The 15257-nt window shown below is 38.6% G+C and overlaps 1 protein-coding gene across 2 annotated transcripts in view; it reads left to right on the top strand.

Annotated features, from left to right (window-relative positions):
- The window catches only part of FNDC3B (fibronectin type III domain containing 3B), a 188027-nt gene that overhangs the window by 139737 nt on the left and 33033 nt on the right, over positions 1-15257 (top strand). For both annotated transcript variants that reach the window (XM_072142793.1, XM_072142794.1), the window contains exons 20-22: positions 117-230; positions 6502-6651; positions 14879-15159. In XM_072142793.1, coding sequence (XP_071998894.1) covers positions 117-230; positions 6502-6651; positions 14879-15159 — 545 coding nt within the window. The remainder of the gene's footprint in view (positions 1-116; positions 231-6501; positions 6652-14878; positions 15160-15257) is intronic.

The raw sequence follows: 15257 nt of genomic DNA, 5'->3' as shown, positions 1-15257 counted from the left end.
CTTCTGCTTTGATTTTGTATTTTTCATTGAGAAACGCTATAAAATCTCACTTTGTGGCATCTAGACCAGACACATTAAATCAGGGAATAACCAACATAGACTTATTTGTATTTCAGTATGGTCCTTACTCAGACGCCACGGAGATCACAACTGCAGCAGGACCACCCGCACAGTGCAGACCTCCATCCCTGACATTCCTCTCTGACACATGTGTACTTATAAGCTGGGAGGTAAGATGAGTGTGTGCATTGGTGGTGAGAAGGGAAGAGCTAGTGACGTCACATGGAGGCCTCAGTTTAATTTCTACTAACATGTTTTGCTTCATGAAATGTGCAGTTGTAGGTGTGAAATTACAAACACATCGTAGTAAAGAAAAACTTTATGTTGATGCTAAAAAAATATTTTTTTTTTCCCTATGTTATATGTGGATTTCACAGGGGATTTCACCATTTTTCTTTTTAACAATTACTTTGTAAATGAACATTAAGATTGGAACCCTCACATTCCATCATTATATGATTGTCGCTGTTATCACTCATTATTCATGTTATATTCTACCAAAGTAATTTTTATATAATTTTTCCAGTTGTCACCCTAGCGCTCGCCCCGCACCTCTTCTGCACCCGGCGGTGTTCTGGTATTCGGGTAGCCCGAGTCCTGTGCATGTAGCCTTAGATGGTGGGAAACCTCCTGGTTTGTTTGAAACCTCCTCCTTGTGTTGGGGCCCCATATAGCAAAATCCTTGCCGGTGTCTGGATCCCACACATTATACTTGAGAATACACATATACTATATATGAGCTACACAAATATACACAATGTACTTCACATATAAATATATATCACCATTTAATCTGCTGCATATATATAGATATACTAGCATTAAATGTACTGCACACAAGGACTGAGATACATATAGCCGAGATAAACTACATGATTGTCAGTCAAAGCTGCTGCCTTCTCCAGGGGAAAATTCTACATAAGGTATAGAACATCACTTTGACTTCTCCCAGCTATCATGGCAGTATTTGCCAGCAAGGTGTTTCCAACTTATTGTCACACATAGCCACACTGAGTCCCTAAAAGTTATTTACATTTATAATGTATCCTAGATAGCAACTATGTCCTGGATAGCAACTATGTCCTGGATAGCAACTATGTCCCACACTGTGCTGCTAAATAACAATCCATACAACACGCTGCCCCCTTCAAAAGTATATACTAGATTCCATTAATCATTTATTGTATTTTACCCCCTGCACAAATATTAAACCTCAAATATTTAACCTGCATAAATATCTAACCGCAATTTTTTATACAGCATCAACATACCCCAACATAAGTACATTTCTAGCACCTACTCAGTAATTCCGATGCTTTGCCAGACCCCTAATTAAAAAGTACCACAACACCTGTACATTCATATATATCACATTAGCACCCCTTCATTCATGTGTATTTATTTAATAGTAGCATCCCCTCATCATTCATAAATATCACTGCTGGACCCCTCATTCATATATATTTAATAGTAGAACCCCCTTTATTCATGTATATATTATAGCAGGACCCCCTCATTCATATGTATATAATAGTAGCACCCCCCAATCATTCATATATATTTATTAGTAGCAAGACCCATTAATAATGTCCCCCTTATTACTCCCCATCTGCCGATGGTCCCACAGCTATTTCTTGTGTCAGAGCCTCAATAGAGAGATGCAGGCATGTGTGATGCTTACTCCAGGATCAGGCCCTGTGTTACGTCATGGCAAAGTGGGAAATACCCCAGGGGTTCCCAACCTCAAGAGGGCCCCCGGGCATCTGCAGTATGCATGGTCGGGCTGGCATCTCTATCGCAGGGGCCTCTGTCCATACCCATAAGAAGCCCATGCCAGTGGCTGTAACAGTACTCGATACGGCCGTAAGCGGACGCTCAAGTATGATCACTACAGATTGCACAGTGAATGTGACGCTGACACACATCACACTCGACACAGGTCAAATCCTGACCTGGATTGCGCAGCTGTGTATATACAATTCATGAAGAGGGGCAGTGTATATAATCAGGGGAGACCATTATCTAAATTCTGTAAGAGGGGCAGTGTATATAATGAGGAGAGACCATTATCTAAAGTCATGAAAGGGGGCAGTATATAGAATTCATCAAGGGGGAAGGGCAGTTTATATATAATGAGGGGGGCATCATTTAAATTCATGAAGGGGGCAGTATATACAATTCATGATGAGGATAGCAGTGTATATAATGATGGGGCACATTATCTAAGTTAATAAAGGGGGGGAGTATATAAAACTAGTGAGGGGGCACATTATGTAAATATATTGGGGCAGGGTATACAATGAGGGGGCCCACTATGGAAATTTATTAATAGGCATTGTATATAATTCACAAGGGGCCACAGAGTGTATATATTTAATGTGGGTGCTCAATGTGTATAATTCGTTAGGTGCATGTCTTGGAGCTTGTGTTGTTGGTACAGTATTCTAACATTTGGAGCCCCAGTTTAAATTTCGCCCAGGGCCCCACTTTTCCCAAAAACCAGCCCTGCCCAGAATCTTCTTCAGGAGTAGTTTACATATATGACTATACTGTGCTGCATTTTTGAAAATGCTAATATGATGGTGAAACATTCATTGCAATCTGTACCCCAGCATGCAAGGAAATGGTCAGTGGCTGTTGGACTATACAGTTTTCTCCTAGTTATGGTTATTTTGTTCTGCACACATTATATGCATGTACATTTGTTTATATAACATATATTACTGTATTATAGGCATGCATGTGTTTGTACTCTAAAAGCTTAATGCCATAAAATTAGTAACTCACATGGATTAGCTTAACCCTATTTACCTCTGTAAAGGAAATAACAGCAGGTAAAATCATATTCTAGCTTTTGCAGTGGCAGTTTTCTAAATGCTAATCTCTTCTGGGAACAATCTTCCCACACGTTCTGTACACTTCTGTTGTGTTGCCTGTATTGAGAGAGATGTTGAAGTATTGTGAGAAGAATTTACCAGAAGGCACACGTCCAGGTATATACTTCTGGTGTTTCAAGCAACTAGTGATAATAATTTGGATTCATTATGGAACAAGCAGAGACACACAAGTGGAAGAATAATGGTATATTTGTCTGTTACTATATTTTGGGTGTATCTACTAAAAAGCAAATGTTTCCCCAGACATGTCATACAAATATCTTTAATAAGAGAACACATGGTGAAAAAATAATTCTGTTTCAGCAGAGGGAGTTTTACATATTCTCCAATTCACCCTAGGCTCTCACAAAAGATGTTGGACCTCAGATCTGCTTAGTAGCGCTAAGTTCTTCCATGAATACAAAAATCAATGCCCTAGAAAACATATGTTTTGTTATTACTTACAAACTACTAGCATTTCCAAATTTAGAAGTATACAGCTAATTGTTAAACAATGCTGAGTAGTCTCCTAGACAAGACTGGATATGTACTGTACACAGTCCTGTCAGATGTTGAATAGTGACTTTTCACTGCAAACCTTCCTTCAAAGGTCAGTCGAAATATTTTTTTATTTTTTGACCCAGTATGTACTTGGGTTGCTCCATAAAACATAACAGTTCAGGGAACAGAATGAGATGACTTTGCTGTATTTAAGGCATAAGATTTTGGACATAGAACCATTTACTTACCTACTTTACTCTCTTTACAAAATCAAGAGAGCTGGTACAGGCAGACCATGGGTTATGTACAAGATTCTGTAGGTTTGTTCTTCAGTTGAATTTGTATGTAAGTCAGAACTTGTATAATTTGTAAGTGTTATTCCAAATAAAGTATTTTTTTATACATATGACAATAGGATTTATATAATTTTGGGTTGTAATGTAACAATAAAGCCTCAGTACAGACACCTTTCATAATTCTTATGTTGTCCATTGCAGCCTGGTCCTACCGTTCAGTAGAATACCAGCATCCAGAGAGCTTCAACAGAGATCACATTGGGCATAGAGTTATTTGTAACTAGAGGTCGTCTGTTACTTGGTTGTTCTTAAATTGTGAACTGCCTGTATTATATAAAGCAGACAGGACATATGCACACATTTGTAGGACCTTAAGTTAAACTAGAGCATCGGAATTCAAGTGCAATCAAATACTCAATCCTCTAATCAGCAGATTCTATACGATTAACAAATTGTGAAGTTTGCTGCCAATTCACACAATGCTTAGCAGTTTGACATTCAACCATTTGACAAAGGTAATTCTGAAACCTTAGGTAAATTCCGGGTTGTCTTGCATGAACTGCATGCTGAAGATCTCCCCAAAATGGCTCAGTGATATTGAGGTCAGAAAAATTGAGATGGCCACTCCAGAACCTTCACTTTTTTCTGATGTAGCCAATGACAGTTTGACTTGGTTTTGGTTTTTTTGGATCTTTGTCATGTTGGAAAGTCCAAGTACATCCCATGCTCGGCTTCCTGGCTGATAAGTGCAAATTTGCCTCCAGTATTTGCTGATAACGTGCTGCATTCATTTTTACCTCAAACTTTGTGGCCAAAAGTTTGATGCACATCCACTGATTACACCAAACAGGTCATAGGTGAGGAAAGTCCCCATTCAAACCCATTTGTGTAAACTTCTGTGCATGGTATCAGGAAAAAAGCACCATGGTATGAGAACTTTTTATCAGAGATGTTTTTGGTTGTTATTATGATTTAAAAAGAGAAAACCCAGTAGCTTGACATTAAATTTCTTCACCCAACCACTTACCGTGAGTGGAAAAACTGTTTTTGTGGTATCATTAACCTCTTAACGCAGTACTGTAGTATTGTAATATAGGGTAGGAAAAATCAGAGTGTCAAGGGTAAAAGTACCCTAGAGGGTCTAAAAATAACACCCCCCCCCCTTTCCCTAGAAATGATATAAAAATAACCAGTAAAAATCACAAACATGTTGGGTGTCTCACCGTGTCTCAAAATGCCCAATCTAACAAATTATAAAAACAGTTATTCAAGGTGGTGAACCCTATAACTGAAAATAGCACCCAAATGTCCAAAACTTCACTTTTATGCCATTTTACATCACATAACAAATTTAATAAAAAGTGATCAAAAGGTCGCACAGCTCTCAAAATTGTTGCAATAAAAATAGCAGCTTATCTTGAGATGTACAATGAGATATGAAGAAGTTCATAGGGCCAGAAGGTAGTGAAACACTTTTTTTTTCGTGCACATTTAATTTTTTTTTTAAATGTATTAACACTGTGCTCATCATGAACCAAATAATAATGTAGATGTATCATTTGAAGCACACAGTGAAAGCCTTAAAAACTGTGCCTGGAAGAAATATGTTTTTTTTCGCCAATATCACCACATTTAAATTTTTTTTCCAGCTTCCCAGTAGTCAGCATGGGTTTATAAATACCTTCACTGAGAAGTAAAATTACACAGAAAATAAGCCCTCTGTGCACCTAAAAATGAAAAAGGCTCCAACGTAAAGAGGTTAATATTCTCTGAAAAAAGGGCCAAAAAAAAAACCCAATATTCTGCGGGGGCATGCAAACGTTTGAGCACAACTATATATCACATTTATATTAGGTGAACCTCTTCATTTCAGCCAGACCCACTGACCATCTAATTTGTGCTGGGACTTCTGAGTCCTCTCCCTTCTTCACATGTCTGGAGAAACATTCTGTGTAGGATTGGGTTTGTTTTACAGTGGCTTGTGTCCCTATTACCATTGAGGACACGTGGAGTGTGGCCACTTTTAGTGATAATATTAGAAAGTAATGACGGAACACTTCAATATTGCTTATTACACTTTAGCAGTTCAATAATATGGAAATGTCAGATTCATGGAGTCCCGATCCTTTTTCCATAGAGCAACCGTTTACAGGGAGCAGCTAATAATGAAGATTTATTTCCTTGTTATGCAAATGTATGCGCAAAGAAACACCTTCAGTAGGTCCTTAGATTTTTCTTGTAGGGAGGGAGAGATGTTTCTGGGGTGTAAGGCTGATTGGGTGCAGCATGTGCCAGGCAAAGGTTATAGTATAAAGAAGCTTGAATCCCATGTTCCTGTCAAAGATATTCCTAGAAACATAGTCCTTGTGACATATGAAAGAAAACTGACATTTTTTTAATGAAATACTTTCATGTGACCTCCACTCAAATTCTAATCTTTATTCTAATTTATGTTAATTTTAGAAATTTTGCATTGCAAATCCTAAAGTAACCTGCTAATAAGTCAGCATCTCTTCCATGATTTCATAGTGGCATGTGATCCCGCTCCATGTGCTTGTCATGTGCAGCATAGCGATGGCTAATTGCTGGAGCATGGCATTGGTTAGCTATCGCCAGCTCAGTTTATGTAGCGTCAGGTAGAACAAATGGTTATTGGTTGCTTGGGGCGTAATAGGCATTGTGTGCCATCTCGCCTGCTATCAGAGCTACTTCACTATAATTATTTGGAGGTTTATTTTTAATGATTATCTTTTTATTTTTCCCAACAGAGTCCTGAGAGCAATGGTGCAGACATTTCAGAATATAGACTACAGTGGGGAAAACAAGAGGATGCTCTAGAGTTGGTTTACAGCGGCACCGATACAAGTTTTCAAGTGTCTAATCTATCACCTGCAACGCAATACTGGTGCCAGCTTCAGGTATGTGTAGAAAGGTTACATATCTCACTTTACTGAAATATATGTCTGTTAATAAATAATTTTCCAAGTTAAGAAAACAGATCTAATGATATCTGCTATTGTTTTTCATTTCACCATACTATTTTCCATATCTTTTTTTCTGAATTTTAATGTATATTATCAAATAAAATGTAGGAAACCTACCATTTGTTTTTATGCATTATGAACCAAACATACCTTGAGAATGCTGTAGCTACACTGATGCAGAAACAAATCTTGTTTAACCCCTGAACATTTTTTCAGAAAAATAATTATAGAATTATGATAATGGGCCTCTGTCGCTAATACCACTGGCTTGGCGCTTCTCCTTTTACCCTAATTATGCACTCCTCCAGAGAATGATGTAATCACTGTGTTGTCCCTGACAGGCAGAAGTAATCAATCGCTGCATCGTCCCCCAGCTGCTGTGTATGAGTCATCCAGATCAGGTTGATACTGTAAGTCCTCTCTGGATAGTTTAGGCAGCTCCTGTGTATGTGGAAGTAATGTGTTTATGTAAAGCAGCCAGTATGCAACCAGAATTTTATAATTGTTTAGTTCAGGGAATAAACAAGATATGTTTCTGCATCAGTGTAGCTACAGCATTCTCAGGTAATGTTTGGTTCACAATGCATAACATTAATTGGTAGATTTCCTTTAAAGTATTAAATGCTTACAGGCATGATGTCACGGGTGCCCCTGTGATCCATGTCTTGGATCGTGGGCACACCCGTGCCCCTCTCCGTTGTGGCGCTGCCCCCGGGACCCTGCATCAGACTCTCCTTTCCACGCTCTTGCTCCGGCCGGTCTGTTCCGCTAGGGAGTGGGGACACGCGGGTGCCGGCACCAGCGCACCTCTGATTGGCGCTGGCACTCCCAGGTTTCCTTACTTCCCAGGATCCCCTGACGGATCTTTGAGCTCTATTGCCTAAGAGAATGCTCCCTTGTGTTGTTCCTTGTGTTCCTGTACCTGCCTACTTTGATCTCCTGTTGTCGTTCCCGGACCTGACATCTGAGCTCTGCATCTCTGCCGCCTGCCCTGACTTTGTGCCTCTTCCTGACCTCGAGCCTGGATTCCGATTCTTTACTGCAACCTCGGCTGCCACTGCGGGCTAGTCGCACCTGTGGAACGACTTGGTGCCACCCTGCCACAGCAAGACCATCCCGCTTTGCGGCAGGCTCTGGTGAAGACCAGGTGCCACTTAGATTCCGGTCCCAGGTGTCAGCTAGTACCATCTCCCGCGGTGGCCCAGGGGGTCCACTGACCACGAACCCTGACACAGGTGACATTCCGTTATGTTATTGGACTACAAATTTGGAAATGTTAGCATGCCAAATGCTGCCAGGCATTTCTGGAAATTTTGTTGCATTATTGGATAAAGCTATTTTTACAATTTTGATGCTTACAAATCTAACCGAAATTACAAACAACAGATTTATACTAAACACCAATAAACCATATATTTTCTGAGAGCAGGCTCTTGCCCCATTTTTAAAATTTCATAAAAGAGTTTATAGACAAAGGCGCTTTTATGCAATTTTGATTCAAAATGTAAAATTTTCTTGAAAATACATAAAATTTTACTTTCATGGCAAAACTTGTGCTCCTAACAGAAAATATTTACCTGCACATTCCTAAATGTAATAGATAAACATGTGTAGAGTTCAGATACCTCATAGTCATATGTTCGCATAAATTAATCATCATAATACGGTATCACTAAAACTAAAATAACTAAATATCTGCTTTTCATCTAGAAATTTTAAGACAGTCACAAACTGCAAAATATAGCAGTAAAACAGAAAAAGTAAAGGCAACCCTAAAACCTATAAATTTTTACAGGCAACTGGGCGTTTTTACATAAAACGCATATCAAAGAGGAGGTTTATGCAGAAATAGGGATTTAAAAATAACAAGTGAGCAGATTTATATATACCACAATACACAACAAGATCAACAAGAATTTAGACACCCAAGAATGCTAAAACAAAAATATGCCAATTCACAAATGTGTTTAAAAATATGTTACACACAAAGTAAGAAGCTCCTATTCTGTCAAAATCAATTTTTTTTCAGAAATCTCCCCCTGACATGTATACGGAAATAACTTTTAAATACAAAAACACTACCACCTTCATGCAACTTTGCATCAAACAGTAAAAAAATTCAAAAATTACATGAAAATTTTAAATTTCCTCTAAAATATGTACAAAACCAGACTACTATAAAGAAAATATACTTTTAAAAAAAACAGTAAGATGTGTAAGAGGAGGTAAAGTGCCTCTCTCTTTTCTTTGGTATTTACTATCCTCACTCCTAAACTGCCTTTCACTCACAAAAGTATCATATCACACTGAAGCTCTATGGAGGAGAGGATTTAATAGTGATTCACAGCAGCTGGATAGCTAACCTGGATCTTGAAGAACAATGCTCTTTTGAGCGAATCTTGACTTCACCTAAGGAACAACAAGGGGAATTTTTTAAGGATTCTAGCATAGGCTATAGTAACAGGCTCCCTGCCCCAACAAACCCACTCTTCAATAAAGGGGGCGGGTTAAAGGTGACAAAAAGTGGGAAAAGTTGCGATTTTATGCCCATGTGCAAGGAATTACAACTTTTTAATGGGCTTTAAGCCAAAAAACTGGCATACAAGGCATGATGAATTCGCTCTAGTGACTATTGGACTGCTACTTACAGGTACAATGAACCCTTGGCCATCAGCCTTGAGTAGTAATCATTGGGTGTTGACATAATTTCTGACTCACTGTTATGTGTATGACTAATGACATTTTACTCCACACACATTCTCTTATTTTTTGCTAAAATCTTCGACAAGGGTTTCTCGAGGGTATTTTCCTCCTACTGTTACAATTTCAGTCTATTTCGAGCTCTTCTTATGTCACAAATGGCTATCATAATTTAATGACTTCCTTCCATGGGTGGACACATAATTTGATGTTTTTTTGGTATTTGTGTGTTTGTTTGAGTTCTAGCGTAAAGTGCTGGTACCAATGTTAAAATTATTTAACAACAAAATTGCTGTTTTTGTTCAAAATACTGCATACTGCCTTGACAACACATTAAGAACTACAAATTGACTTCCTCTTTAGACCCCATAGTGTTGCTTTGTAGTGTTTCTTCACCAAACATTGCCCAAAAAAGGTATAAAAGAAATCTTTTAAAAATCGGGCTCAATTTACTCCAAATTGATATCTAGAATCTCTCATCATTTCTGTGTGACACCATATAAAAAGCACAATTCCTTTATTCATATTTTACGTCACAGATGAGGAAATTGATCGGGTTTAATAGTCATATTTATGGAATAAAATGTAGTTTCTAATGTAGTGTCAGCTCTCTGTTTGGGTAGCATTATAGAGATATGGAAAACATGGGTCAACTTTGATGTCCTAACTTCCAGCAGACTACTAGAACTGCTTGATGCTTGTGAACTTTGTAGTTTATTGCAGTATCTTATTTTGACTCTTGGATTTCCAAACTCTACTGTTTACTGATATTGGGATACAATAGGATAGAGACGCCTAATTACAATAAGGAGAGGATCACTGACTAATGTAAGGGTGTAGGTAATTTAAAACATAACTTTTAATAGCATTCTATTTAAGATCAGGTGAATCAGTGATATATAGCAGTGGTCCCCAATCTCTGGGTGACCTGTCTCACGTAGAACAGGAGTCGCAGCCATGGATAGCATAGCTGTGCATGCAACACTGCGATCCGAGCCCTGGCTACAGGTTGCCATGTGTGATGCAGAGCATCAGCTGCCCAGAACAGCAGAGCCGCGCACAGCCGGCTCTGCATTACTAATGCTAGGTAGCGCTAGACAGTAGTACCTAGCCACAATGACCATTCCCTTTTCTAGAAGTGCCAAGGCACAGCTGGCACTGGGGGGTACTGGTAAAAGGTTGGGGACCACTGATATATATTACAAAACATACAAAGCCCATCATCTCACACACAACTGCCTCCTATCTCTACCCCTCCCTGGCCAGCAGAGGGTGTATTAGATTCCATAAGATTCCATAGTACATAAGATTCCCAATGTATGTTTGCTGCATTAGTAATATTGCAGTGATAACATACTTTATACAGTCACCTTATGCCATTTGTTTGGGCAGATTTCTGTTTTCCAAAATTGCACTGAAAACATTCTTTAAAACGTCACCGTTCTGTATGTGAGAGACAAATAGTAGAATCTTTATCCTTGGAAGCGCCTGGAAGATGCTGTATTCCATCAGCGTTGCCCTATTACTTGTAAAGTGAGTATGCGGCATTTAGGATGCTTACATAGGTGAACAGAAGATGACTCTACTGTAATGAAAAAATACATTACAGATTAGAAGATCTATCCGAGATTTATTCATCCAGAATATAAAATATATAGAGAATATACAAAAGTAATTATTAGCTGTTTCCCGGCTAATAAAACTGTCAGTCCTTCAGACGTGGAATAGGTCACATACTGTAATATCAGTACCAGGCTGGAAAATGATGCAAGATGCTCATTGCGCACTAAGCATCCAGTCTAGATAAAGTGTGCGCCTAAAGCAAAGTGAAACCCGTATTTACCTCTGTCTGAACGTCTTTGAATCATCTCTTGAAACTATATTAGCACCTTTTGCTATAGCAACCGGCATGGAAGAAATGTACTAGAGATCCTGTCAATTTAACAGGCCTGATCACTGTCGAGTAAACTGCACATTAGTGAGGGCAGCCTTGGATTCTACTTCACATACATAATATTCACATTCATGTCTGCAGATCAGGGCTATTTTTGTGTTTCATTGTAATATATATTGATGGCAGTATACCAAGGTTTCCTAAAAGGCCATATGCAAAGAATAGCAGAGATGGTTATCAACAACTTTGACATATGGAATGGAGATGTGGCTGATTTATATTGTATAGAGTAACAGCAGATTCACCATAAGATAGTTGGTCTAATAGGACACAACAATGTCTTGTTTACAGAACCAACAAAAGAACTAGCTAAGACTTTGTTCACATCTATGTAATGGAGCCGCCCTTGCAGATTCTGTTAAGAATCCTGAGAATACTGACAGATACAACTATATTATAGTCAATGGGATGTTTAGACCATTTGACCATAAATAGGTCACTACTATAAAAAATGGTCCCCCCGTAGTGAAAAACTTTTTAACCTGTTCCTAAAAAGGATCATACCTAGAACACCCTCCAATAGAAGTCAATAAAAAGCCAGTCTACAGGTAAATGTAGTCGGCGAGGCTCCTGTAAAACATCTGACGGCAATTAACAGCCGCTCAAGCAAAATATCCACAGAAAATCAAATGCAAATATACATTTAGTAAGTAAAAACTGATTTTCTTTCAGTATATAGTTTAATCCATTTCATTATTTTTAAATATTTGTTGTAAAATATACACAGGGTAAAAAATTTCCTGGTTTTGTTCTTTTAGGTTTACAGATGCTACTTGACAGCAATCTATTTACCTTATTGTAACCTATACTTTGTTTAAATAAAAAGCATGTAGACCCCTGGGCCTCTAGGCAGTGGCATAACTTGAGGGGGTGCAGAGGGTGCGGTCGCAACCGGGCCCAAGAGGCTTAGGGGACCCATAAGTTGTCACTTTCCCATATGAGAAGACTAGTACTAGAAAACATAAATTATTCTAGTGGGTCTGGCACAGATTGTACACAGGGGCCCATCAGCTTCAAGTCACGCCATTGCTGGTAGGGGGTCACTTGTCTGCGTGGGCATATTTATTTTAAGACTGCCAAACACTTCCCAAGACAGGAGCTGTTCAGTGTCTCGTAGGACTTCTACCCATATACCTTCTAAGGCTTATAAGTGTTTCTAGAAGTCGGGTACTATTATCAGAGGCAGCGGCACATTTCTGAAAAGCATTGCGGTGTAGCTTTGATATATGATAATATTGTGCCGGTGATTATAGCCAGTAACATGTGGATGGTGCTCTGCAGTCGTTTATTGTAATGGGGCCTATTGCCAAGGATCTAAATAAAATAGAACAAATTGCTCTAAGAAGATCAATGTGCCTCCATGACTTTGCCTTTCATCCAGCTGTAGTGTAAACTGAAGGAAATGATTGATTTCTCTGCCCCCTTCTCTGACCCATGATATAAACTGGAAACATCAAGATAAAGGATTGGATTGGCCTGAACAATTTCACATGAAAACATTGGTCTGGATGAACTGAAAGTGGAGACTGTGGTGGGATATTTCTCACCACTTGCAACTGTTCTTTGCATTTACAAGAAAATAATGAGGCAAATATGTCAATAATTTTGTGTGGAAACCACTTACACTTTTTTGTATACAGCTACTGTGCAAAACTATGTGTCTTCTTGGTTACAGACTGCAAGCACAAAGTGTGACAGCTGATGCTACTTTACTCCCGCTGCACCCTCATGCTAACACTATATACAGTACATACTAACTCTCACACATTTCCATATACAATGTATTACAAAATAAGCTACATCCCATTTAGTTGTTTATTAAAGGAAAAGTTTTTTGTCATCTTCAACAATTACAACCAAATGCTTCCTTTTATTTTCATAAATTGGTCCACATTGTAACTCGCAGAAAAAAAAAGTTTTTCGGAGGAAACCTCGCTATTCTCTTCCATCAAAACTAATAACGACTCATCCAAATGATGGGAGTATAATAAAATATAACCTTTATTTCATTTAGACATATATAGACGGTCCCCTACTAACTAACATCCGACTTCCAGACGACCCCTAGTTGCAGATGGACCCCTCTGACCACTGTGACCTCTGGTGAAGATCTCTGGATGTTTTACTTTATCCCAGGCTGCAATGATCAGCTGTAAGGTGTCTGTAATGAAGCTCTATTGATAATCCTTGTTCCCATGACTGCACAAAATTTTTTATATTTTTTTTTTATCTGGAGCTACAACTCTAAAATATACCTGTTCTGACTTGCATACAAATCCAACTTACGTACAATCCTAAGGAACGTATCCTGTACATAACCCGGGGAATGCCTTTACTCCTAAAAAGAACGGGGCTCACTGAAAACATTAAATATAGAAACATGGATATAATTGGGGGACCCGACTAATGCCTATTATGGCACTACGGTAACCTAACTTATCCTCAGCCTAGCTTCAGAGCGGCAGTCCTGGCTTCAAGTTGGCTGCCTCCCTGCCTGGAACGTTACTCTAATCTGGGTCCTGTCTGATCATAAGGTCCCTCTTAAATAAATGCATTAAGCTTCTTTTAAACAAACAAGTGAACTACTTGACATGGCATGTTTCACCAAGAAATATTGGCTCATCAGGGGAACTGATGAGGTGGGTTGAGAAGAAGTAAGATGTGGGTTGAGTATACTACTCACACCATGACCCTAAGCTAGTGGGCTATGAAATCAGACTGGCTCCTTGTTTTCTAATTTTTTCACATGAATTTCATAAGATCAGTCTAAAAGTAATTAAATGATCGACTAACTTTTCAGATATAATAGTACTAGTGAATACTGATTCTTTCTCTGCTTTCTTAGTTACTTTTTTTCTTATTCCCTTTCTGATAAAATGAGTTTCACTCTGAAATCTATGCTTCAGCCAGGTCTTCATTCAACAGCCACTGGACAACAGCAAATTCTGTAGATGGGAAAGCTGTGTTAAATTGAAGATAACATCTGACCAGCAGAAAAGCCAAGAAAAGTCCCAAAAAAAAGACAGACAAAGCCGGAGTAATGATACACTATCCCCAATGAGTTCATAAACCTGAAGCCAAAGACCCATTAAATTGTATAGAAATGTATAATGATAACATCTGGTTCCACCACAACCTACGGAAATCAGTCTACAAGTAATAACCCGTCCATACCACTTCAGCTCTGCCCTACCACGGCTTCTGCTATAACAGCAGTGATGTTACAAACATAATTCATGTGAATGTTGGATTCACCAGACTCCGTAGTGATGTGTCAGGCTTGCAAAACCAGTTAATGGCTGCAATTTCTATGTGAAGGAAACTGATAGGATGACAGTATAGAAGCGGGTAAATGAATGGAAGAGTGCCACATGTTTTATTATTTTATCACATAGTTTTTTTAGATTGTTTTTTTTACAATATTTTTTTGTAGCGGTTTCTGATTGCTAAATGCCATAATATATTTTTTCTACTTATGTGACCGATATTTTCTCTTTCTTTTAACAGGCAGTAAATTTATCTGGAGTTGGACCATTTAGTGATGCAGTGAACTGCAGGACACCATCTTCTGTTCCAGATGCAGTGTCTAACCTTTATGTAATAGATGGAGCCCATCTAGAATCATGTACCATGCTCTCATCGGTGTGCCTACTACTAAGCTGGGAAGAACCTTGCTGTAATGGATCAGAAATCATTGCCTACCACATAGACTTGGGAGACTCTACCATCTCAGTAGAGAATGTGACAAGTTATGTAATCGAGAATCTACAACCTGAAGCGAACTACCAGTATGTAGCATCTTCTTTCTTTTTTTATATATATAATAAGGGATAAGTAGTATTCAACATACCAGTAGTAGATAAGAAAGACTGTCTGCAGCCATTGT

The sequence above is a fragment of the Engystomops pustulosus genome, chromosome 3 (genome assembly GCF_040894005.1).
Source record: "Engystomops pustulosus chromosome 3, aEngPut4.maternal, whole genome shotgun sequence".
In the NCBI taxonomy this organism is placed as follows: domain Eukaryota; kingdom Metazoa; phylum Chordata; class Amphibia; order Anura; family Leptodactylidae; genus Engystomops; species Engystomops pustulosus.
The sequence above is the reverse complement of the archived record's forward strand: the minus strand, read 5'-3'. Positions and strand labels throughout refer to the sequence as shown.